The sequence below is a fragment of the Sorex araneus genome, chromosome 3 (assembly GCF_027595985.1).
Source record: "Sorex araneus isolate mSorAra2 chromosome 3, mSorAra2.pri, whole genome shotgun sequence".
In the NCBI taxonomy this organism is placed as follows: domain Eukaryota; kingdom Metazoa; phylum Chordata; class Mammalia; order Eulipotyphla; family Soricidae; genus Sorex; species Sorex araneus.
Window position 1 is genome coordinate 135,936,568 of NC_073304.1, and position 26,619 is coordinate 135,963,186.

The 26,619-nt window shown below is 36.8% G+C and overlaps 1 protein-coding gene across 3 annotated transcripts in view; it reads left to right on the plus strand.

The window, feature by feature from the left end:
• Positions 1–26,619, plus strand: part of MACROD2 (mono-ADP ribosylhydrolase 2) — a 2,262,400-nt gene that overhangs the window by 1,319,724 nt on the left and 916,057 nt on the right. For all 3 annotated transcript variants that reach the window (XM_055132027.1, XM_055132028.1, XM_055132029.1), the window contains exon 6: positions 177–298. In XM_055132027.1, coding sequence (XP_054988002.1) covers positions 177–298 — 122 coding nt within the window. The remainder of the gene's footprint in view (positions 1–176; positions 299–26,619) is intronic.

The following is a 26,619-nucleotide window of genomic DNA, read 5'->3' on the forward strand; positions in this document are numbered from 1 at the left end:
TCTTAGGACGCTAGGCTCTCTAAAATCTTTTACTCGAGAAACATTTGAATCATCAATAATTTTTAGCTTGCTTGTCTTCAGGCTCCAATATAAATACCTGAAATAAATAAAGTGCCAATTATGTGAAAAGTGAAAAATACCTTGCTTATTCTATTTTTTTTCTTTTGCTATTGCAGATGTCATTCATACTGTAGGACCAATAGCCAGAGGACATATAAATGGTTCCCACAAGGAAGACCTTGCAAATTGCTATAAATCATCCCTGAAACTGGTAAAAGAAAATAACCTCCATTCTGTTGTAAGTACTTTCATCTTCCTTTTCCACCCTTTATAGTTTGGAAAATAATTTTGTTCAAAATGATGTCTATAATGTCTCAAAGTTGGGAAAACTAAATTTAGGGATCATTATGGTTAACATAGTTTATTACTGCTATTGTTCCTCCACTCTTGTTTATCATGAATATGTACTTAATTTCGGGATTTAAAATGACAAGAATCCAAAACTGAAACAATCTCACCCACTTTCTTATCTAATTTATCATTTTATTCTGAAGATAATAAAATAGTGGTAGTGGTCAAAAAGTGCAAAGAAGGAAAATGGCAAGTACTTTAAGTTTACTGTAATACTGCATATTTTATTACGTGTCAACCTCATATGCATATTTAAGGCTTAGTTTAATTTTACTATATATGCACATGCATATGTAAAAACATAGCTTCTGAAATAACTCATCAGCAGAAACTTATTGTGTGTTATTTTGAAAATTGTTATTCTTTTAGACTTATTTATTTATTCTTCTAAACTATTGCTCTAGTTTGGTCTTACACATCACTTCTGAGTTTTGTCAATTTAGACACAGAGTTCAGAAAATGTGGATCTAATCTATTTCTTTACCCGTAAATTAAGATGAAAGGAAGTCTCCTTTAGCTGGATTTGGAGATATTTATTCACCTGGTTTTCTTTTGTAACATACTCTATATTTATTATATGTCCATTACTGCAGGAAAATAGAACTATGAGAGAAATGAGAGTATAAATACACAATAATAATTTAATTTAAGCAAAATCTCTTGAGCCCTTTCAAATAGATTTCAATATTCAGTAAAATTGAGGAGCAGGAAGTTAAACATGTGACTTCTTAGACTGAATGAACCAGAAGTAACAATAAGAGGCACATTTAGACAACCCTGAGTTGTAGCTATACATACTCATGAATGATTATAAATATAAAATGCCTTTATCAAGGTACATTAGTGAGCATGTTTAAAATAAGAGTACTTTTTTCCAGGTTCATCATAGATCCTTTTAGCATTTGCGTTATTTTAGCAGTGCAAAAGTTTTCTTCTGTTTTTTTGATTAAAAATAGTATCACCTTTCAAATGAATCAATATATTAGGCCCCTTTCTGTCTTAGAGGAGAAAGCTGAAGTTCAAACAGAATAGAACAAAAAAACCCCGACTAAATAAACACTTGATTATTTTTTACCTTTGCTGGATGATCAGAAAAATCAGGACAGGTGTGCACATTGAGAAAATAATTAAAATTTTGTCAATATGGCTTATTGATTTTAAAAGGCAAGGGAAATGCTTGGAAAAAATAGATATGTATAGAAATTTTCAGCTTGGGAAATATTGATTTTGAAACCTGCAAAGGATTTACTAATGAATTCATTGGCATTTCTAATATATTTTTAAGCAAGCAAAAAGTAAGGGGAGGCTACTCCATTAGAAACTGGGGGTGGAGGGTGAGGGCATGGAAAGCACCCAGTATTTGAAAAGATTGGAAAGGGAATCTCCCTAACTCTGATGATCTTGAAACTAATCCTTTTTAAGGCACTACTTGCTATGATAACTAAGGAATGGAACAGTTGTGGACAAAGTTAAATTAACTTTTATCAGATGACCTGCTGCTGAACCAAAGCAATATGCTAGTCATGATGGAGTGGGAATAGATCTTAACATCTTTGATAATGATTTTGAAGGGTTAATTACATGGTACATGGATAAAATTAGCAGGTGGTGCTAAACTGAACTCATTCCAATAGTAGTAAATATAAATGGAGATGGAAAATATCAGTGAAATGTGAAGCAAAATGTCGAGCTAAATTAATCACTATATTCTTGCATGGTTGACTGAAATTGTCATCCAATGCCTTGTATTTAATTTACAAAAATTGAACTTCTTTTATTTTCCCTTCTCTCTCTCTCTCTCTTTCCTTCTCCCCTTCTCTTCTTTTTTTTGTTTACTTGTATTGAAGAAGTTTTGGGAACTTTCTACTTTATATAGAGTGTCATGCCAGGGTAATATTATTAAATTAATAATACTGATGTCATAAAATTCTTAATCTTTGAGGGGAAATGGAAAACATTCTTAGAGTTACTATTAGCAGATAAGTAGTTTTGTAGTGTAATCCTGTACTTTCAGATTTATCACAACAAATGTTAATAGATGGTTGATATTTAAAGCCTAATTTTTATAAGGAACAATTTAAAGTCACTTTTATAGCTAATGTGTCTTTGTCAACCACTTTTCCAGACTGTCTTAATGTAGCTCTGCCAGTTACTATTGGTCAGAGATAGGTCATGGCACTATTTTGTAAACTTTTTTTTCATACAGAGAATCAGTAAATATATTGCTATTTTCTCAGACTTGACTAAATTATGAGATTGTTACTGTTCTTAGGTGTGGAAGTAAGTGTAAGATTCTGCTGAACGGGACTGGAGCAATAGCACAGCGGGTAGGGTGTTTGCCTTGTATGCGGCTGACCCAGGTTCAATTCCCAGCATCCCATATGGTCCCCTGAGCACTGCCAGGAGAGATTCCTGAGTGCAGAGCCAGGAGTAACCCCTGTGCATTGCCGGGTGTGACCCAAAAAGCAAAAAAAAAAAAAAAAAGGTACTGCTGAACAAATGCAATTTTTAAAAAGTGAATTGGAAACATCATTGCCAATGTAAATATTTTCATATGTTAAAACTTGAGGAAATTGAAAATTTTCTATTTTGATATCTATTCTAGTAATCAGATCTTTTATCATCATTATCATGTTCTAAAATAATATTTCTTATATCACATTTGTTTTTTGGGCCACATTGCAGTTCTTGGGTCTTACCTCTGACTCTGCTCTCAAAGGTCACTCCTGGTGGTGTTCAGGGACCATATTAAGATATTTTTAAAACTTTATTCAGTATAATATTTATTTCAGAAGTTACAAGGATCAATAACATAAATATATTAATATAATCTTATTATATTGCTACTGTTAGTAATTACTATATTACTAACACACTAATATAATAGCACAGAACATTCTAGCAGATTATTATTCAGGTGATAAATTGAGTTGAATTAAACTATGCAAATTTTGTTACCATGATAACTTTCTTAAATTTGTAGTGTAATATTTACATAGTCAAATATACTATTAAATTATCATGGTTTACTCTACTATGCGCTACTATGCCATACTTTACTATGGCTACAAAATGCTAACAGCACAAGGGGTAGGGCATCTGCCTTGCACGCAACTGACCTGGGTTTGACTCCTCCGCCAGTCTCAGAGAGCCCTGCAAGCTACTGAGAGTATCTCGCTCACCTGGCAAGCTACCCGTGGTGTATTTAATATGCCAAAAACAGTAACAAGTCTCACAGTGGAGACATTACTGGTGCCTGCTCGAACAAATCGATGAGCAATGGGATGACATTGAAAGTGACAGTGAAGGAATATATTGTTTGTCTTTTATGTATCAGAAACATGCTAAATCCTATAAATACATTCTTTCATTGGCTAAGATGTGTTGCGACTAAAAATTATCCCCAAATCTCAGCGACCAACAGTCAGAAATTATAGTTTGTGGATATTCCAATATCTGGTAATTAACTAGTATCTAGAACTGATGGTCTTTTGCAGACTAAAAACAGACTTGGAGGTTCCAGAGTGGGTAAGGCACTTGCCTTGCATCTGACCAACCCAGGTTCATACCAAGCCCCACATTGATCCCCCAAATACCACAGAGTGATCTATGAGCCTAGAACCAGGAGTAAGACCCCAGCACTTCTGGGTGTGCCCTTGTCCCTCCATCTCCCTGGGCAGGGGAGAGGGAACAGACTGAAAAGTTAAATATGGACATACAAAATCCCGAAGATATCTTCTTTCCTCTAATTTTCCAGAGATACTTGTTTTCGAAGTTTTATTCTGGAGGTAAAACAAATTGTATGATATTACTTTTTATTTATTACACATTAGTAATACCTACTACATAAAAAGGCACTTTAAAGTATTGTCTAATATTTGGGAAACCGTTTTTGGCATATTAAATATGCCACGGATAGCTTGCCAGGCTCTGCCTTGTGGGTGGGACACTCTCAGTAGCTTGCCGGGCTCTCTGAGATGGCAGAGGAATCTAACCCAGGTCAGCCACATGCAAGGCAAACATCTTACCCGCTGTGCTATCACTACTGTCCTCTGTTATCAGAACTTATTAGCGCTGGGATCACTAAAGTTGGTATTCTGATAGGGTATGGGGGACTATATAGGATGCCTGGGACCAAACCTGGTTGGCTGCAGGCAACGAAATACCTTACCTGCTGTACTATTGCTCTGGCCTTCTTTTCCCTCCTAATTTAATAAAAGGACAATTATATACTCTGAATGCAAAATTTTATTTACAGTATGTTCAACTCCAAAATAGTTACCTTAAGTTACTATTTGGTAAACAGTTACCTTAAGTTACAGTTACATATAACTATATAATAGACATGACTAGTCTTTTTTTAAAATTTTATATTTTATTAAATCACAGTGACATAGCTAGAAAGCTTTCATGATTGATTTTCATACAATGATCACCCATCCCTCCACCAGTGCTCGTTTTCCACCAATGTCGCCAGCATTCCTCCTGCCACCACTACCCCACCCCATCCCCTGTCTCTGTGACAGGCACTTCTTACACTCTCTCTCTCTCTACTTTTGGGCATCATAGTTTGCAGTACAGATACTGGGAGGCCATCATGTTTGGGGTCCTTATCCACTTTCAGCACACATCTATCCTGAGCGATCACTCCAACCATCATTGACTTAGTGGTCCCTTCTCTATCCCAACTGCCTTCTCTGCAGGCACATGAGACAGGCTTCCAAACTGTGCTACAGTGCTACCCTATCAGAAGTGATCTCTGAGCACATAGCTAGGAGTAGCACTGCAGCACTGTCGTCCCGTTGTTCATCAGTTTGCTCTAGCAGGCAGTAACATCTTCATTGTGAGACTTCTTGTTACTGTCTTTGACATATCACATATGCCATGGGTAGCTTGCCAGGCTCTGCTGTGCGGGTGAGATACACTCGGTAGCTTGATGGCTCTCCAAGAGAGGTGGAGGAATCGAACCCAGGTTGGCCGCATGCAAGGCAAACGCCCTACCCGCTGTGCTAGGAGTAATCCCTGAATATCTCTGGGTATGGCCCCCAAACAAAACAAAAACAGAGTTGAGAAGAGAATATTTTCTTGCATTTCAGTTTTCTGTCTATTCCTTCAGTGCTGAACTAGTGAGAGGTGAAGTTTTATCCCTGGCATCCCATTGCCTGAGGACTGCAGTTTTCTCTGGAGTCTCATTGCCCTCCCTGGTCTCCACAACGCTGCCTGGCCAAGGCTCTGAACCCTCTGGCCTCCTGCTCTGGTTCCATTGTTCAGATTTACAAATATTTTTGGAAATTGTATCACAATGACATATCCTCAGCATTTAAAAGGAAATTTTAAAGGTAAAGGCAGAGATTCATAATTTATTTTCTGGTGATGGGGGGGGGGGTCCAAGCTCAAGGGGTATGAACCTCTTCTGACAATTCATGTGGTCAGTGGTTCAATGCAAGTGTTCTAGATTGCAGTGTTGCTTGGCTCCTCAGTACTAAGAATTATTCAGGCCACCTTGATTATCCTCCATAGTACTTCAAGGTCATACCTGACTCTACCTGGGGCCTCTATGACTATACCCGAGTGATGCTTAGAGGAGTTTTTAATCCCAGCAAGTGCCTTAGTCTCTATACTATCTCTCTAAACCCAGATTCATAAATTTAAGTTGTATTTAGTTCAATGATAAACTTTTCTTTGACAAAATGATTCAATAATTTTGTAGCCTTTGAGTCAGAATATGTTATTAGAACATAAATGTTTTTATTAAACCATATTTTATTTAAGCTAAACATAGTTTCCCGTGATAACTAGAAATGAATATATGAATTTGGTAGCTTTCTATGATGAATGTGTGCATGTGTGAATGTGAGTGTGTGTGTGTGTATGTGCGTATGTGTGCACCCAGAAGTAGAACATAGGATTTCACAGATATAGTGCGTGCACTCTACTGATGGCACACATATCTAGCCCCTTTTTTGTGCGATTATAAACAAACTAAAATTTTGATAGTTGTTTTAAATGATGTATATGACTATGCCTTCCTATAAATGTCATGTTAAGTGTTTCATTATATAGACAAATATATAAGTTTACTGCAGAAAATGCCCAATAATGAGAGAAATCTCTCAAAGCTAAAATATGTTCCTTCCATCCCCGGACCATAGGTTTTAAACAGCAATAACTTTCAATAGAAGAGATGAAAGACAGAAAGACATCTATAGAACTATCTCTAGGCTTTGTGGAAATAAGCAAGTTGGGAACTTTACATTTAGGAATTTTACATTGAATTGTTTCACTGTAGAGGTTTTCATTTTTAGGTGTAGTCAAGTGAATCTTATTTTGGTATATAAGTTCCCTTCTGAGAGGGTTGCCATGGTAATGAGTTCTGAGTCTGAAATTCTTAAATGCTGGTTTTATTTCATTATCTAGGTTTCCATTTCAGGCCACATCAATCAATGCGTCCTTTCTTCAAGATGCTGTCTGCAACCTTAAAAAATTGACCCTTTAAGTAGTTACCTTTACTTTTATGGTGATATAATGGTTTCCCATCCAGCTTTGCAGCTCAGAGATCCTCTTATGCCAATAATTTGATCTTCTTTTTCCGTTTTCTTTTGGTCAAGAACTAGTCTTGGTTTCGAGTCATTTATAAGAATAATTAAAGTTGCCATATCTTTCCTTGTTAGACTTTTAACAGCTGTGTGACTAATGATGTCATTAATAAGTAACAAGAACAAAAGTATTCTTACATTTGTGCTTCATTTTATAGTTTACAACAATGCATTCCTATATAATGTTTTATTTGTTGTTCAAATTCTCTATTTGCCGAACTTTCCTTGATTTTACCAAATAGGAAAAAGTAAATCAGTACTTTTTTCTCTTTCTTTCTGTTCTCACCCTTTATTTGTTATTCTAATTATGTAGAGAAGTATAAAATCTATCAGCAATAATTTTATTAATTGGGTTATTATTATTAAGAGTGGCAAGTGATAAGCAGCAGAGATGAGGAGGAGAAAAAAATTCAGTGATGGTGAATTCATAGGAAACATTTGCCTAAAACCATATTTCTCATATATTCCAAAAAGAAAAAGACTTGAGATAGAGCGAGATTAATCATTTAACCATGAAACATAGTAACATTATTAATAATATATTTTGAATCTTTGCTTTGTGCCCAATGCTGTATTATTAACTTAGTCTCACAAAAGTTTTGAGTTAGACAATGCAGTTTCTTCTTCCATACATAAAGAATATGGACAATAAGTAAGTTGCCTGTGGTTTTATCCCTAATAAAAAGTGTTGCTGATATATAAACTAAGGAAGTTTGAATTCAATGGTTCAAACAACTGTTCTATTCCTTCCGCTTTTCCTCTGCTACTTTACATCTTTGTTTTCCTTTGAACCTGTGTTTCTCACAAGTAATGCCTTGGAGAGAAAAATGTGTGAGTGGCTCTGGGGAATCATAACAATTGGGAAATTTAAGTAGCATTTTTTTCTGCAAGGCCAAGTGCCCAACCATACCTCCAGAAGCTGCCCCACCTCTCACATCTGTTAATATTTTGTTGGACAGTAAAAAAGTAAACAATTTGGTGGGGCTACAGAGATAGTACAGTGGGTAGATCACTTACCTTACATATGTCCAATCTGTGTTTGCTATCCAGCATCATGCATATGTGGTCCCTTGAGAATGGCCAGGCGTGATCCCAGAACAAAGCCATGAATAAGCTCTGAGCACTGCCAGATCAACCAACAGACCAAACAAAAATTCTATGCATTTAGAATTTCTCAGCAATAGGACATGTTGAAGTGAGAATTTTGCTCCCTTTTTGTGCAGAAAACTATGAAAATTAAAGGCGTGTGTTTAGTTTGCTCATAATTTTACCCAGACTCCCTGAGAAAATCATGACATTGCTGACCATATCACTGTGTCAGTTGGTGACGCGTTCTGCCTGTGTTAGTCTACATTTGTAGATGTTCTCTTCACTATAATTTTAAGCAGAGAAACCGCTGATTATTTTATCATGTGCTATGCAATTTATTATGTGTTGCATGAAGTATTATGGAAGTCATACCTGAATCTTTAATGGAAATAGAATTTTAATTCCATCTCCTGTCTCTTTCATCTTATACTCTTAATTGGATGTGTTTTTGTTTTGTTTTGTTTTGTTTGTCACACCCTGGTCATGCTCCAGGCTTATTTCTGGTTCTGTGCTCAGGCATCCCTCCTAGCAGAGTACAGAGAACTATATGGGGTGCTGGGGACTGAACCCAGATCAGTCACATGCAGTAGGTTCCCTAACCACTTTGCTATCCTTTGGCTCTCTAAATGGTTTTTACAGGTTGGTATGTTGTCTTGACTTCAGTTCCCTTGGAAGCAGATCCTGAGATAAGAAAAGTACTTTATTTGAGACTGTGACAAGGAACATGGACAAAGGAGTGAAGAAGATAGGGAGAGGAAGCAAACCAAAGGTCACTCATTATCATGCAGGATTTTAGTAGAAGCAACTGAAACTCAATCCTGATATTTGTATCAGTAAGATCTCCTAGAAACCAGCCTGGGAATTCTCCTACTGCAAGAGAGGGAAGCTACACTGAGTGGTTTCAATTTCTCTCTGAGCTCTGACGATGATTTCTTTGGAAGCTCTCATGCTTCAGCATTTCTCATTTGCCTGTCGCTACCGCATTTTGGGGTCCAATAGCAATGTGAATGGGGCTTTCTCATATCTACAAGCAACTCTGAGATATCAGGAGGGCATCCAAGAATTCCATTTAGTCCTGATAGTATCTACTGAGAGGTAGCTTCAGATTTTACAGGTTGAGGACTCAGTAGAACATAACTGCCTCCTTTTTTTCCCTAATTTCAGACAAAATCTTGGTGTCTGACCGACTGGCTACATAGTAGAGGTTCCCATGACCCCTTTTCTTGGGCTTTATTTTCTACAGCACTCACTGAACTCAGGAAAAATGTTTATCCACTAGGTTACAAATTTATTATAAAGGCCGAATGGGAAGAGATGTATAAGAGAGATAGAGTGGGGAAAATGGGTATATGCTTATCGCTTTTTCAAGTATTTGTATTCCCAATTTCTGCATGTTCACTCACAGAAGCCTCCAGTCCTCTTGAATTTTTATTTTGTTCTGTGTTTTTGTTTTGTTTTGGTGGGGCGTTGAGGGGGAGACACACTTCATGGTCCTCAGTGGATACCTCAGACTCGCATCAAACTTAGGCCTCCTGCATGCAAAGCATGCACTCCGTCCCACTGGGCAATCTCTTCATCCCCCTTCTGAGTTTATTCAGTGATTTATTACATTGGCATGAATGATGAGTTAATTTCTAGGCCATTTTCCCACCTCACTGGTCTAAGGTGGAACTAGGACTATCAACCCAATAATCACCTGGTTTGCTCCACTGGTAAGCTTTCAAATGGTCACCCCATTACTATAACAAGGGTTATCTTTGTCACATTCCGGAACTTAATGGTTTGGGAAAACATTCAGTCAAGAACTGTGGAAATAAACAGTTATGAGAAATATACATTTGGTTATCTGAATAACCATTCAGACAACCAATTATTTACTTAATCCTCACAATATCTTAGCTTAAAGAATGCCTTTAGGCAGACATATCAAGAGGGTTTTTTTTTTTTTTTGCTAGGGTAAAACAAAGGTGTTTCCTGCAGGGTGGGCATGTACTAGACTCATCTAGAGAGATAGGGGTGGAACACTTGACAACTTGTATTAAATGGTTGTGTGTGTTGTTACTGTAATAAATGTCATATCAGAGATATAGTGCAGCAGGTAAGGTGTTTGCCTTATATCCATTCCTACCTGGATATTCAGTTCCTGGTACTGTCAGGTGTAATGAATCCCTTACCATAATCAGGAGTAAGCCCTGAGCACACCAGTGTGTGACCCAAAACCAAAAAAAAAAAAATGCCATAGATATCATTCCAGCATACTCAAGAGAGCTTTGTGAAACATTTGTTATAAAGAGGAAATATTGGGTATCACTAGATTAGAAACATTGGAGTAAATGAAATAAAATTTTTGGTTAGGAGTAAAGTATACTAGTGTGCTACACAGAGGTTGTGGAGAGCTTTTTATGCTTGAACTCAGGCACCCAAATTCTATGTTTCTAGTATAATGTAGATGTCATAATTATGGTAATTAATGTGATTAGTATTTTATCCTATGTAATGCATGGAGTTATAAAGTTAAATATAATGTTTAGTTAGTGGATAAATACTGTCATAATATTATGTCACCTTGGTTGAATTTTTTCTCACTATTTTATAAAACTAACATCTCATAACACATACTTGCAAACTAAAAAAAAAAATATACTTCCAGGGTTGGCTGTACAGAAAGCTGTTCATCAATTATATGGTAGGGATGACCAATTTGATTGGAAATTGTCTTTTATTTGATTAAAATATAGATTATTTCAAACTATGTCTTTTATTAGGAAATATTTAATAGTTTCCTAAAATAAGAGATTTACAATATGATGGGTTCTTTCTGAAAGAATGCCTAAAAATATTTGCCTAATTCCTCACGTTTTTGATTTTTTAAAATTTAATGTGCAACATACAGATCTAAATTGTTATTAAGGAAAACTTATTTTAAATAAAAATATAAAACACCATAATTTTTCCAAATTTGTCAATTCTATTTTCGCGTCTTCTAGCAGGCTGGGAAATATTTCCAGGAATGTTATCACTGGTTTCTACAACAGTGTCTTTCAGAGGAAATTCTGTTCTAGCACACTGTCAAATCAAGTACATTATGTTGAATTTCTCATAGAAACAGTAAACAGAGTAGCAACGCAAGCTTTTAGAGGCAAGTATTAGATCATTGCATTGTGGAAAAATAGTTCATTCAAATCATGGACCACAGACTTACAAGTCTGATATTAGGTTTGAACAACAGCAATTTTGGCATACATCTAGAGGGTTAATAGTCTAGAGCAAATTCAGTGACTTTAAACTGTGCATATTTTCTTAGAAATGTTCAAATTTTTTTTTCAGAAGAGTAATTTCAATGTATGGGATTTAAGCTATTCCTAAATGGTTGAATTGAGAGAATAAAAGGAGAAAAAACAAAGTGAATAAAATTTAAAAATAAAAATAAGTCTGTCAGTATCAAGAAAGCTTTCCAGACCTATTTATTTAGAATTTAACAGTTACAAAGAAGACTTCTTTAATGGAAATTATATTGCAGATTAGGTGTAAACCATATCTTAGCTCTCACAGTATCATTGAACACATTCATACTTCTAAAATACATTACAGTGAAATGTGTGTTTGGTGGAAGTCATTAAATGGTATGTGTTGTAGTTATTATTATGGTGTAAGTACAGCAATAGATTTAACCCCCTGTGAGTTGAGTATATTTAGTGTACTCTGTCTATTGTTCTGAGGTCACAGTTGGTGAAACTTCCTTGCTACCAGCTTATTAGCAGGAAAGCTGTCCCAGAGTGTATCAAATAGAAAGCATTACAGACAATATTAATGTCATAAATAACTTAGAATGTTCAATTAAAGGAAAGGAAACTGGTGTACAGTGAATGCATTTGGAGGGGGTTCAGGGTAGGTTACCACATTTGGACTAAGTGGTAAGAGTAGATTTATCTACATGACTCCTGACTACAGAATTTTGATGCCTTCTCCCTGCCATCTGGCCCTTACCACAGGGGGCCTGGCTATAAATTGAGCATTTAGCAAGGTAACAGTGCAGAGTGTAAGCAACTGATGCTATCAACACAAATTTACTCTATGAGAAAGATTCAGAGACAAGAGTTCCTAGCCTGGAATGCATCAGTCCCCTGGTGAACAGGATTGGATTTTATCTTTATTCTTAAGTCAGGAAAGTGGTAGAGTCAAGCGAGAGCACAGTGACACTTTAGGAATGGCATCGCCTGTGAGTGGCCTGAGGCACGCTCGTGACTCGGTCTTTCTTTCCTATTTGAAGATAATGCACCTCTATTATTAGTCACTTACCCCATACCCCCACCCCTTTCATTTTTGGGTTTTGGGCCAGGACTTGCTGGCTTTGAGCTCAGGGATCACACCTAGCAGGCAGCCACGTTGACCCTGTGACCTCTTCACTAACTTTCTTTTCTTCTCTTTTAAACGTGTTTTTTGTTTTAATTGAAGCATTGTGAACTAGAAACTTACAAATTTATTCATGATTGAGTTTCAGGCACACGGTCTTCCAACACCAGTCCCTTCACCAGTGTCCACCTCACTGCACCCCTGTGTCCAGTTACCATGCTGCCCCTAGCCTGTCTCTATGACAGGCATTTTCCTTTTTTTGTTGTTCTTTTTTTCCCCCTTTTACACAATGGGATTTATAATGCTATTACTGTTAGGGTATCATGAGTGACACTTCACCTCCATTCAGAACCTAACCCTGGTCAGTTATTTACTTTGTACTGTATTTAATGGTATTTGAAGTATTCTGTGAAGCCTATATGTATTAAAAAATTGTTCTGAGATGTCTGAATACTTTGCACAGAGATACATGCATCCCATTTGTTTTTCTTTCAAAAAGAAATTGAGTAATCTCAATACAATAAATGTTTTATATACTCTGGGTTAAAATTTATTTTCTATATCTGTAAGTGATTATTATAACTAGATGACTAATGAATGTGTGGATATTTTATATGATACTATTAATTTGTGTATATATTTCAAATTTACCATAGTCACGTGTTAAATACTCGAAAATATGTCAATGATGATGGTGATTACAGTATGTATATCCTAGTATTTTCTTGCAGTTAAAATGAAAACAAAAATTATAGTGTGTAGGAGACACACTATAGAAGAAAGCTCTTATTTATTTATTTATTTATTTAATTTTTATTCATTTATTTATTTATTTATTTTTTAATGTGGGATAGACCCTTAAAGAGGTATTAATGATTAGGTTCCAGTCATTCAGTATTCCAACACCCATACCTCCAACCAGTGCATATTTCCAAGCACAAGTATTCCCTGTATCCCTCCCATGACCGCTCCACTCCCCACCCCCCAGTCGGCCTCTTTGGCAGACATTTTTCTTCTCTCTCTCTCTCTCTCTCTCTCTCTCTCTCTCTCTCTCTCTCTCTCTCTCTCTCTCTCACTAACTCTCACTCTCTCTGCTCCTTTTGGGCATTATGGTTTGCAATACAGATGCTGAAAGGTTTTGAGGAATGTTCCTTTACCTACTTTGAACACTCAATTCTTGTGCATGATCATTCTCAGCTACTATTGTCATACTATTCTCTTCTTTGTCTTACCTACCTTCTGCCCTCAACACACTTGTGATTGATTCCAATCATTGACCACTCCTCCTAACCTCATTTTCCTTGGCTGTGTATTATTTAGTCTTCTATAATACATATATATATGTAGATATATTTTAATATGTGGACTGGAGTGATAGCACAGTGGGTAGGGCATTTGCCTTGCATGCAGCTGACCTGGGTTCAATTCCACTGTCCCTCTCAGAGAGTCTTGGAAGCTACCAAGAGTATCCCACCCACACAGCAGAGCCTGGCAAGCTACCCATGACGTATTTGATATGCCAAAAACAGTAAAAACAAGTCTCACAATGGAGACATTACTGGTGCCCACTTGAGCAACTCAATGAACAATGGGATGACAGTGCAGTACTATTCTAATATGTATATATAAGAAGACTAATATGTATTTTAAATTTATATATACATGTGTAGATAGATTTTACATACCATAATTGAATGTAGTCATTCTATATCTGTCCCTCTCCTTCTGACTCATTTCACTCAGCCATGTCCATCCATTTATAGGCAAATTTCCTGGCTTCATTTTTCCTAACAGCTGCATAGTATTCCATTATGTAGATGTGTCATAGTTTCTTTATTCTTTCATCTATTCTTGAGCACAGGTTTGAATATCCTAACATACATCTTCAAATATATGATCATTTAATTTTTGATGAGGGAGCAAGAAATTTGAAGTGGAGCAAGGAAAGCCTCTTTAACAAGTGGTGCTGGCAAAACTGGACAGCTCTGTGCAAAAAACTGTGCTCAGACCTCTATCTAACACTGTGCACAAAAGTCAGATCAAAATGGATTAAAGACCTCAACATCAGACCAGAATCCATCAGATGCATTGAAGACAAGGTCGGCAAAACCCTTCATGAATTTGAAGCTAAGGGTATCTTCAAAAATGAAACTCCACTTATCCAGCAAGTGGAAGCGAGGATAAATAAATGGGACTGTCTTAAACTAAGTAGCTTCTGCACATCAAAAGAAACAGTGACCAAGATACAAAGACAGCCTACAGAAGTGGAAAGTATATTCACACAATACCCTTCTGATAAGGGATTAATATCACAGATATACAGGCATTGGTTGAACTCTGCAAGAAAATAACATCCAGTCCGTTAGAAATTTGGGCAATAAAATGAATAGAAACTTTATCAAAGAAGAAATTCAAATAACCAAAAGGCACAAGGAAAAAGGCTCTTCATCATTAATCATCAGGGAGAATCAAAACAATGGAATATCATCTCATACTTCAGAGACTGGTACACATCCATAAGAACAAGAGCAACCAGTCCTGGTGCAGATGTGCGGGAGAAAGGGAGTCTTGTTCATTGTTGGGAATGATGGGAATGCTGACTGGTCCAGCCTTTTTTAGAAAACAGTATGGACATTCCTCAAAAAACTAGAAGTTGAACTGGAATTTGACTCAGCAATACCACTTCTGGGAACATATCCAGGGGGCCCCAAAACACACAGTGGAAACACCATCTGCACTTCTATGTCCATTGCAGCACTTTTCACCATTGTCAGAATCTGAAAACAACCCAAGAAAGTTCTTTAATGGTAATCTGTCTAACAAATACTAATGAGCAAGTACTAGGTTATAATCGTTGTTCCACTTGAGATCTATCTACTCCTATGGAATTTATATTCTACTGGTAGTAATTTTCATTATTCACATCAAATGATTTCATAACATTTTTATACACTATCATATTTATTACTATATATTCCTGAAAGATGATCTTACCATCATTACAGTCTCACCTTTTCCCCCAATAGATTACTTTTTTTTGTTTGTTTGTTTTTGGCCATATCTAGAGGTGTTCAGGACTAACTTCTGGCCCTGCTCTCAGGTATCACATACAATGGGATTTGGGTGACCAGATGGGATCAAACTTTGGCTGACCACAGGTAAGGAAAACATACAACCTGCTGTATTATTACTCTAGCCCTTGAATATTGAATTTTTAGAAAGCTACAGTATTAGTAGAGATGAATCCAGCAAATGGCAGTTGTATGAATGGTAATAACATAACTCTCAGTTAACGTGCACCCATAAAGAAAAATGATATGTGTCTAGTCCCATAAAAAAAAAGCACAGCAGCTATTTCTGAATATCAAGTTTCTTTGTGTAGTCTGAGAAATCAATCAGAAAACTCCCTGGAGGACCAAATCACTACATGAAATTCAAAACAATGAAAATCCAGGAGCACCATTTCAAGGATCTGATTTTTTAAATGTAATAATTAGATAATCAGAGTATCACCAAGAACAAAGGTATAACTATAAGAACTGGGAAGTGCTTTGTATATTTTTTTTATTTTTGGTATCATATGAATACGTGGTCTGTAGCATGAATAAAGAATTAGTGACTTGTTCTAACAACTTAAATAGAGCCATTTAGTCATCAGACCCATGCTTCATTGTTTATTTTTCTATCAACTATATATTTTTTTATCAACAAGACAATAATAGAATTCCTCTTTATATTTGTTAAATATATGGAAAGTAAATAATGTAAATTTTTTAATGGAGAAACCATGACCTTAACTGCCAGATCAAAATTAACATCATCAGTAATAAGACATATAAAAAATCACAAGCCTCTTGATATGTTTTACTAAGAATGTAGCAATAATATGTCATTATAAACATTATAAATCAATAATAAAGCATCATCTTTTTTGCTTCCTCAAATTCAGAAATCTAATATAAACACAAGAAATCATCAGGTAATGTTAAAAACAGTAGCTTATCACGTTTCTTCAACATGGATAAGGTAGATGAGGAGAAACTAGAGTTTGTTTCCTTATTTTTTCTATGATATATTGCATTAATTGTATTGAAAAAAATTAAGCCAGGTTCGTATTCCATAGATAAATATCATTTAGCTTTGTTGTGTAATTATTTTTATATGGTTTTTGGGTCAAATTGCTATGATGATTTTCTTATATTTCTGCATTTATATTCATAAGATATTAACCTTTAGTCTTTATTTGTTGTAATCTGTAGGGTTTATACAACATAGTGAGTTGAGAAGTGATACTTCTAATATTATTATCAGGGAGGGTGAGAGGGAGGAAATTTAAGAATTATCATTAGGTGTTTAGAAATCAATGTTTGAAATGATCTAAAAAATGCTCTTTCATTCAAACTTGTGGACTTTAAGAAACCGTTAGGAAAATGAGAAATGACTATACATTATGGAAAATATTTTAAAACTGACTTTGTGCTAGAACATATTTTGCACCTGCAAAGACTTTAGTTTTCTGTAACTGCAACAGCAGAAATAAATTGTAAAAGTTAAGAAAGTCATAGAACCCATATTATGCTCTTTGCTTGTTTACTTTTGGGGTCATACTCAGCAGTTTTCAGAGGCTTTTCACTCTGGTATTACTCCTGGTATACCATGCAGGATGCCAAGAATTAAGTCTGGGTCAACTGCATACAAGATAAGTGCCCTACACTCTGTATTATCTCTCTCCCCTCCCTTGCAATGCTTTTAAAATTAAAGATGTCTGATTACAAGATTTATTATCCCACAGTTGGTTGGCTAAGTATTGCCATCATATTCTCCGAGGGGTTTGACCTGGAGGCTAATAAGGGAGTATTTCTGTGATGGACGGCTACAGAAAGGAAGAGGTAGTGAAAGAGAGGAGAAGAGAGAAATGAGGTTTTGATGCAGTCTCAATGGCACATCTACTGGCCCAATGGAGAAAAGCTAGATGGCTCTTCAGTGTTACCTCAAGTTGGCATGAGGAATCTAAAACTTTATACCCTACGCCAAATAGACACTGCATGCTGCACCAGTTAGGCACATAACCTTGGAGTATTTAGTTCTCCTTAGATATAAGCAGTTTCTGGAGAGGCTGACAGCAGAGAAACTGTCTGCTGGCAACATTCCCAGAAGCCAGGGTAACTGGACCTTCTATCATTGATGCTACTTCACAGTGTCCCTCAACCCAGACACCAACATTAGCTGGGATTCTTAATCAGAATTTTGTGTGGCTTTAAAGCTTAATTTAGTCAACACTATGTATTGTCTCTTGGGCAGGATTTTGTTATCTAGTGACTCTATGGAACAAGAATTAAGAAAAAATAATTTGCTCGCTTTAGAAAATTGATGAAAAATGGTAAACTGGAGAATTATGTGTTTCCAAGTCCTACTATAACCATTCTGACCCAGGTGAATAGATAATTGAAACAAAAAGCTTTCATTTGTCTCAAAATGTGACCCAGTCTTTTTCTAATATATGCACTTAATTTTCACTTACTTACATAATTTTTTTGTTTGGATCATTTATAAGAATGAATATAAAAGCACATATATCACTATAAAACTATTTAAATTATATATGCTCAGTGGGGCTAATTATTACAATTCCTTGAACTTTGTGCATAAATTATTAAAATATAATCTTTATTAAAATTAAATTGCTTAAGCTTGCAATTTGTAAAATAGCATCAGACACTTGTATTACTTGTCACTTGTCATCCCGTTGGTTTTCGATTTGCTCAAGCGGGCGCCAGTAAGTCTCTATTTGTCCCTGTCATGTGCTAGTGCACCCCAATGATATCTGCTTGCTCCTGGCACACGAAGAGCCTCAAATCGTTCATTCAGGGATTTGATGAAGAAATCTGACTATCTAGTTGGTAGGCAGCCATGAGGTCTTCTGATGTCCTGTGGAATCCAGTTGGTAACAGCTCTAGTCCAGTGGTTGTCTCTAAATTGCATTACATGACGGGCCCATCTGACTTTTGATGCCTTGGCAAACGAGACAGCGTCCCTGATTCTTGGCCATAGATGGAGGTCAGAACTCCGGATTCCTTCTCTCACTTGAGTGAGACGTGATACTCCTAGTATAGCTGTTTCGATTCCTCTTTGGGATACTCTAATAGCGTTCTCATCCTGTTTGCGTAGGGCCCATGTCTCTGAGGCATATGTTAGTGCAGGAAGAATGGTGGAATCGAAAATATGTTCCCAGAGTCAGAGGTTCTTCGTCCTCTTAACCACTTCTTCAGTGCTCTTGAATGCATTCCACACTGCTCTCTTCCTCCTGCACAGTTCTGGCACCAAGTTGTTCCTCATGTTGAGTTCTGGACCCAGGTACACATAGCTGCTGCATTCAGAGATGATTGTTCCATTGAGAGCAAACGGAGCTTTACATAAACATCGTCTTGTTGAGATTCAGCTACAATCCGACCTTCCCACACTCGTGGTCGAAGTCGGCCAGCACTTGTGCCGGTTGGCTAATGTTCGGTGTTATGAGAACAATGTCATCAGTGAAGCGGAGGTGGTGTAATTGCCAACCGTCTATCTTCACTCCCATTCCTTCCCATTCCAGTCATCGCATGATGTTCTCCAGGGTGGCACTGAAGAGTTTCGGTGAAATGATATCACCCTGCCACACCCCTCTCTTTACATCAATGATCACTTGTAGAATGGTGAGATCCTTCCTGGTGGTGAATCCACAATACAGCTCGCGGAGGATTTTGATATACTGAGTTTGAACGCCCTGTTTGACCAGGCCTCAGTCTCAACAGAATCGAAGGCCTTCTTTAAGTCGATGAACGTTAGACAGAGTGGCATCTTGAACCTTGTGAAACTTCAATGAGTTTGGTCACTGTGTGGATATGGTCTATCATGCTGAATCTCCTTCAGAACTGAGCTTGCTCACATGGTTGTCCTTCGTCTAGTGTTCTGCCTATTCTATTCAGGATGACACGAGTGAACAACAACTTGTAGATGACAGACAGCAGGCATATTGGGCAATAGTTGCCGATGTCGTGGATGTCTCCCTTTATGTACAACAGAACGGTCCTACTGGTTTTCCACTGAGATGGAACCTTGCATTCAAACAGGTAGTGTGTGAAGAGCCAAGGCAGTGTATGAGTATTGATGAGTATTGATAAGTACTGGCGGCAGATTCTCCAGGTGTTCAGGTCTGACCTTGTCCTGACCAGGTGCTGTATGCATCTTTACCAATGAAATGGCATGTTGGATTTCAGAAGGGAGAACATTGGGAACGACATATCCATCCTGTGGAATTTGGTATGTGGGCAGGTGGACATGGCTGCCAAAGAGATCCGAGTAGAAGTCGTGAATAATCCTCTCCATTGCCTTTCTGGAAGATGTGATAGATTCATCGGGACATTGGAGGGCAGTCATCTTGGTCTTGTAGTTGGCGAAGGACAGGTGAGCATTGCGAATACTTTTCCCCACCTTCTGCTGCACTGGCGGCCAACACTGCTGCTCTTCTCTCTTTGAGGTCTTCTTTTATCGCATCTCTGTACAGCTTTGTGAGCTCAGACATTAGCTTGTGGTTGCCTGAGTCTCAAGCCAAACCACGTTGACGAATGAGCCCGAGAGTTTTGACGAGAAATACGATAGACTGGTTTAGCACCTCCATAACTGTGTGAAGCATCAGACACAAAGGTAAAAATAGTTAACAGATATAACTCCCTAAATTTTTCATTGCAGTTGACTTTTGTCTCTGCCTTGGACTTTACTAATATTAATTCCTACTCTCTAGTGGACATGATGTTGTGCTCCTGTGCATCTCTTCACAGTTTTATTTTCAGTGACACTATAAAGTAATTTGAAATTTGGCTTTGTACAAATATTCACACTATAGGGTTCAAGAAATTTTTCAAGTTAAAATTATTTTACTTATGCTTGATTATTTTAACAAATTGATGTAAAATGTTAGTTGTCTTAACTTGCACGTAAACCATGTGCATAACTAATATTGTGAATATCCTAGGATATCACAGAAGTACTCCTCTACACCTGTAAAATGTTACCATATTCAGCCAAGAAGCTATTCCCCTACTGATAAATGAGTAAAGTTCTAATATATGCATTTCAATTTTGCTTTGTATTAGTTGTTTACAAATAAAATGTTGTACATAATTGATATTAAAATTTTGTATCAAGTGCAACAGTAAAATTGCAATACATATATTTTAATAATGTATTATAATGTGATGTTTTATACTGTATATATGTGCAGATTGTACAGAGATACAGAGTATGTGTATGCATTTTTTACAAAAAGAATCATCTAAGCAAATCTTAAAATTATTTTTAAAAATTTCAAATATTCCAAATGCAGGAGCAAAGGCTTTATGTATAGGACCTTTAGAGACTCTAAGCATCATACTTATTTCCCTCCAGTAGTACCAATTCATTTTTAATTTTTTGTAATGGAATCACCATAAGATACAGAGTTAAAAATCTGTTTATGGTGAGGTTTCAGTCACACAGTGGTCCAGCACCCACGCCTCCACCAGTGTACATTTTCCACCACCAATTTCCCCAATTACCCTCCTGCCACTGTCCCTCAGCCTTTCTCTATGGCAGACTCTGGCTCTCTCTTGCTCTCTCTCTCTCTCTCTCTCTCTCTCTCTCTGGCTCTCTCTCTCTCTCTGTCTCTCTCTCTCTCTCTCTCTCTCTCTCTCTCACACACACACACACACACACACATATGTGCACACACCCCCTATGGTTTGCAATACAGATGCTGAGAGGTTATCATGCTTGCTCCCTCACCCACTTTTGGTACACAGCTCTTTTCCAGAATGATCATTTCTAACTCTCTTTGTCAGAATGATGGTCCCTTCCCTATCCCAACTGCCTTTCTCCCTAGCATGTAGGACAGGCTTCCAACTGTGGGCCAATATTCCTGGCCCTTGTTTCTACTGTCTTTGGTAGTATTACCTATTTTCTATGTTAAACAAAGGTATTTTACAAGACACTTTCATGAACAAATGCAGTTTTTGGTTCTGCTGCTTTGTCAGCTTTTTGTCCCATACATGCCACTTTGTCCATTGAGAGGTTTAATGCTAATGGTGCATATGTGTAAGAATAATGAGGAACATATTGGACTTTCAGAAGTGACCGCTCAAAATTGTAAAAATTATTGACCTTCATACCAATTATATTATTTAAAAATAAATGGGAATCTACATGTCTTACATGGCACAAGAGCCATCAGAGTGTAATGAAATGTACACCAAATTTTTTGTAGTAAAGTTTAATTTAATTTCCTTTGGCAAAGGCTAAAGAAATGGTTCTGTATTAAGCTTGCATAAGCCATGGGTTCTGTATTATGCCTTTTAGGAAAGAAATAACTGTTCTGTCAACTCACTACACTTCCATTTTTGTAAAATCATGCTTACCTGATTCAATTGAACTATTACTCTTTATATATATTCATGAATATGCTTGGATCCAAAGTCAGGAGATGGGGAAGACCATTACATGGTATTTATTCTTTGGAGCGAGTCTAACCTCTCGTCTTCCATTTTCTGCTGGCTATCATCTGTTCTTTAGCTTCTCCATGCTATGACCGTTAGAAAAAGAGATATGTTAGAAATTTGCAAGTGATCTCATTGTTACTCATTGAAAAGCAGTACCAAAGGTGAATCTGGTAATTTCATAGCTGAGTGATGGTCCCTATTCCTGTCAAGTCAGAATTGATGAAGGGTTTTCAGTTGCCTAATTTGGTTCTTAAAACGTGCAAGGCTTTCAGGATGGAATGCATGTTGATGCCATGGTGATCCCCAGATTGCTGTTGATTTGAATAGCAAAATATACAGACACTGCCTTCACCTCACAAATGCACATTATTTCAGAATTTATTGTTTGAATAATTATATTTCAGAATTAAAAATATGTACAATTGAATATAGCTAAATATATTAAATATTTTAAATAGTTGCTAAATGAATAATAAAATGATTAACTTATTTCTTTAACATCCTAGAGAGGTGTTACAAAGGTCATTTTCTGCTGAAAGATCTAAATAAGCTCCATGTCAGATTTTATGTTTTGCTTCAATATTTTAATAATTTAGTCTCTGTAGAGGTTTTAGATTTAAATAACAGATGATTTGTAAGTTCCTTCTCTTAAATAGGGGTAAAAGCAAATTTTGTATACATACCTTGATCTATGTTACCCAAAAGTTAATGTATTAAACAAAAAAGTAGAAATTAAGCATAGACTTGCCAATATTTTCAATGATTTTACTGGTTTACCAATTCAGAGTTTAATAATGAAATTAGTAGAAATATTGCAAATGAAATCCCAACAAAACTCTTCGCAACATTATTAACTATGCTATTATAGCTAAACTTAATATAGACTTACAGTAAAAAATATTCCAAGCAGGTGAAGGCAAATAGTACAAGGGGGAAGGTGAATCCCATAATAATTGAAGACTTGGTTTGATTCCTGGCACTACACAGGCCCCCAAAACTGCTGGAAGGGACTTCTAGAAATTCAGAGCTGTTTTCTATCAGAGTGCCTTAACCTTCTTTCACTCACAACCCCTATTTACTAAAAAAATGCAACACACATGAGTGTGGGCAGAAAGGCCTTAGATTCACTATACGGTTGTTTTTGAATTAATTTTTGATCTTTACATATTCAGAAATCTTTCACTGTTGATAAATTTTTGCAACCCCCACAGTCAGTTAACAGTTTGTAAATCAAGGATTTAACTATTCACCATGATAGCTTTAATATTAGCTGTAAGAGTAATATTGATAGAAGAGTATTTAATATTAGATATAAGGACATTGATATTATCTATTCACATATTACTGTATTTCTATATTGAAGCTATTTTTAAAAAATTAAATAAAGAAAATTATTAAAATTTATTATTTGTGATCCTTTTATGGTGATGGTTTCATCAGACTAGAAACTTGAATGCTCAGTAAGCATTCTGGGTTATAACATCAGTGCCCTTCTATTTCTTTAAACAAGAAAATGTATTTAATCAGTTTTCTATGACAAGTGAGTGAGATTCTGTATGGCACTTAAAATATTATTTATATTATTTCAATCAAAAAAAAATTGGGGGACTGATTTAGAGGCCAGGCACTGGAGAATTATATTATTCTACATATACAATCTGGTGACAGCATTTTAAACTTTGTTGAAATTATATTATTATTCAACTTTGTTGAATTATATTATTCTACATATATAATCTGGTGACAGTATTTTCAACCAAAAAATAGTATATGTAATATATAAATGTTCAAGCTAGAAATTTGTATTTTCAGTGAACCTTTAACATAAAAAAAGGGAAAAGACAAGATGTTGTAGGACAAATTAAGCTCTTTGATGAGTCAGATGAATCAGATACTTCAACTTCAGACAATAGTGCACATCTTTCTAAAATAACCTAGATCTGATGATATGAAAAGTGTGCAGATTTAAAGAGCCCTTCAAATATCAGTATGAAAGGGCTAAAAAGATAGGACAAATGGGCAAGGAGCTTTCCTTACATATGGTCCACCCCTTTGCAATCCCATCACCATAAGTGGTCCCTTGAATATTACCAGGAGTGATCTTAGAGTGTAGAGCCAGGAGTAGGCCCTCAGCACTGTTCTGTGTGTCCACCACCTCCAATAATTTTTTAATCAATATTGAAGATCTGAAAAATAATACATGCTTTCAATGTTGGTGAATTGTCTTCAGTATGAAAGGTATTTCTATAAGCACAACTTATTAAAAAGTGCCTTATTAGTACATTAATATTTTATAAAAATACCAATGAGTAAGTCAGTATCCAAATGAATTAAGTGTGTATGTGTATATGAATGTAAATGTAGTCTTTATCACTCCCCTGTATTATCACACTTGAGGATAATTTAGTGCATCATTTCATGCACATAAAATATCTTTCAGAATGACCTGGTGGTATGCATTGCATAAGGAAATTTGAGAATTTGAAAATTGAAAGCAGTGTTCTGCTTTTTCTAATCAATTATTTGAAATATCTTTTTTTTTCTTTTCTTTTTTATATTTTTTTGGTTTTTTGGGTCAGACCCGGCAATGCTCAGGGGTTACTCCTGGCTCTGCACTCAGGAATTACTCCTGGCAGTGCTCAGAGGACCACATGGGATGCTGGGAATTGAATCTGGGTGGTCCACATGCAAGGCAAACACCCTACCCTCTGTGCTATCACTCCAGTCCCCTGAAATATCTTTCTTAGCCTATGAAATGGAATTAATAAAATTTGTACTTATTCATATGAATATTAAAATAAATCTTTTAGTGAAGAAACTCAAACCTCTTTCAAAATATCAGTATGTAAGAAAATGTAAGTATCAGTATGTAAGAAATATCAGTATGTATCAAAATATCAAAATATCAGTATGTAAGAAAACTTCTTACATTGCAATGTGTATATAAAATGGTGCATTTAACATGGAAAACAATTTGTCAGTTTCTAAAAAAGTTAAACATAAAATTACTATTATGGCCCTACCATCCCACTCTTACATACATACCTAAGAAAACTGGTGGTGGTACCACAGAGACTGGCACACATCCAAAAGAACAAAAGCAACCGCTGTTGGAGAGGATGTGGGGAGAAAGGGACCCTTCTACACTGCTGGTGGGAATGCCGGCTAGTTCAGCCCTTTTGGAAAACAGTATGGACGACTCTCAGAAAACTAGAGGTTGAGCTCCCATTTGACCCAGCAATACCACTGCTGGGAATATATCCCAGAGAGGCAAAAAAGTACAATCGAAACAACATCTGCACATGTATGTTCATCGCAGCACTGTTTACAATAGCCAGAATCTGGAAAAAACCCGAATGCCCCAAAACGGATGACTGGTTGAGGAAACTTTGGTACATCTATACAATGGAATACTATGCAGCTGTTAGAAAAAAGGAAGTCAAGAATTTTGTAGTTAAGTGGATGGGCATGAAAAGTTTCATGCTGAGTGAAATGAGTCAGAAAGAGAGAGACAGACATAGAAAGACTGCACTCATCTATGGTATATAGAATATCAGAGTGGGAGACTAATACCCAAGAACCGTAGAAATAAGTACCAGGAGGTTGACCCCATGGCTTCTCGGCTGGCCTCACGTTCCGGGGAAAGGGCAACTCAGAGAAGCGATCACCAACTACATTGTAGTTGAAGGCCATGTGGGGGAAAGGAGTTGCGGGCTGAATGAGGGCTAGAGACTGAGCACAGCGGCCACTCAACACCTTTATTGCAAACCACAACAGCTAATTAGAGAGAGAGAACAGAAGGGAATGCCCTGCCACAGTGGCAGGGTGGGGTGGGGGGGAGATGGGAGTGGGGAGGGTGGGAGGGACGCCGGGTTTACGGGTGGTGGAGAATGGGCACTGGTGAAGGGATGGGTTCCCGAACTTTGTATGAGGGAAGTATAAGCACAAAAGTGTATAAATCTGTAACTGTACCCTCTCGGTGATTCTCTAATTAAAAATAAATAAATTATAAAAAAAAAAAAAAAAAACTGGTGGTGGTAGTGGGGGGTGGGGTGTTGCACTGCCAGCAGGTCAACCTGTTCCTGTGGGGCAAAGCATTAGCAGCCTGATAGTGCCTTGAGGCTTTCTGATGCCCCAAAATTGCCACTGTGCCTCTGGCTGGACCCCAACAACTCAGGACCAAGTTTCCTGAGAAATTAAATGGACAAAAGTTAGGTATGTGGGATTACACCCACAAACCACCTCCAGCTCAGCTATACGAGCTTTTTTTAAATCAGCCTTACTTCAGAGACCCATGAATAAATCTAAAAAGAGATCAAAAGCCACAGTAAAAAGCAAGACTGAACAGACTAGGATAATTGGACGGAGATGGGTTTGCCTGGTGCCTGCCCAAGCAGAGCCCCTGGCAGCCACTTGCTTCACAATCCAAAATCGCCACCATGTCCCTGGCTGGATTCCACCATCTCAAGATGGGCTTGATTGAGATAATAACCTGTTGAAAATTCGGGTATGTGGGTTTTGTGACTGAAATTTCCAGACTTTCTCATTGGGAATGAGCTATATGCCCCCACTTCTCTATACTCCTAGAAACACCAGCAATCACCCCCATGGACTAACTCCAGCGCCACAATATAAGCTCTTCTACAGGCCTTGCTTTAGAG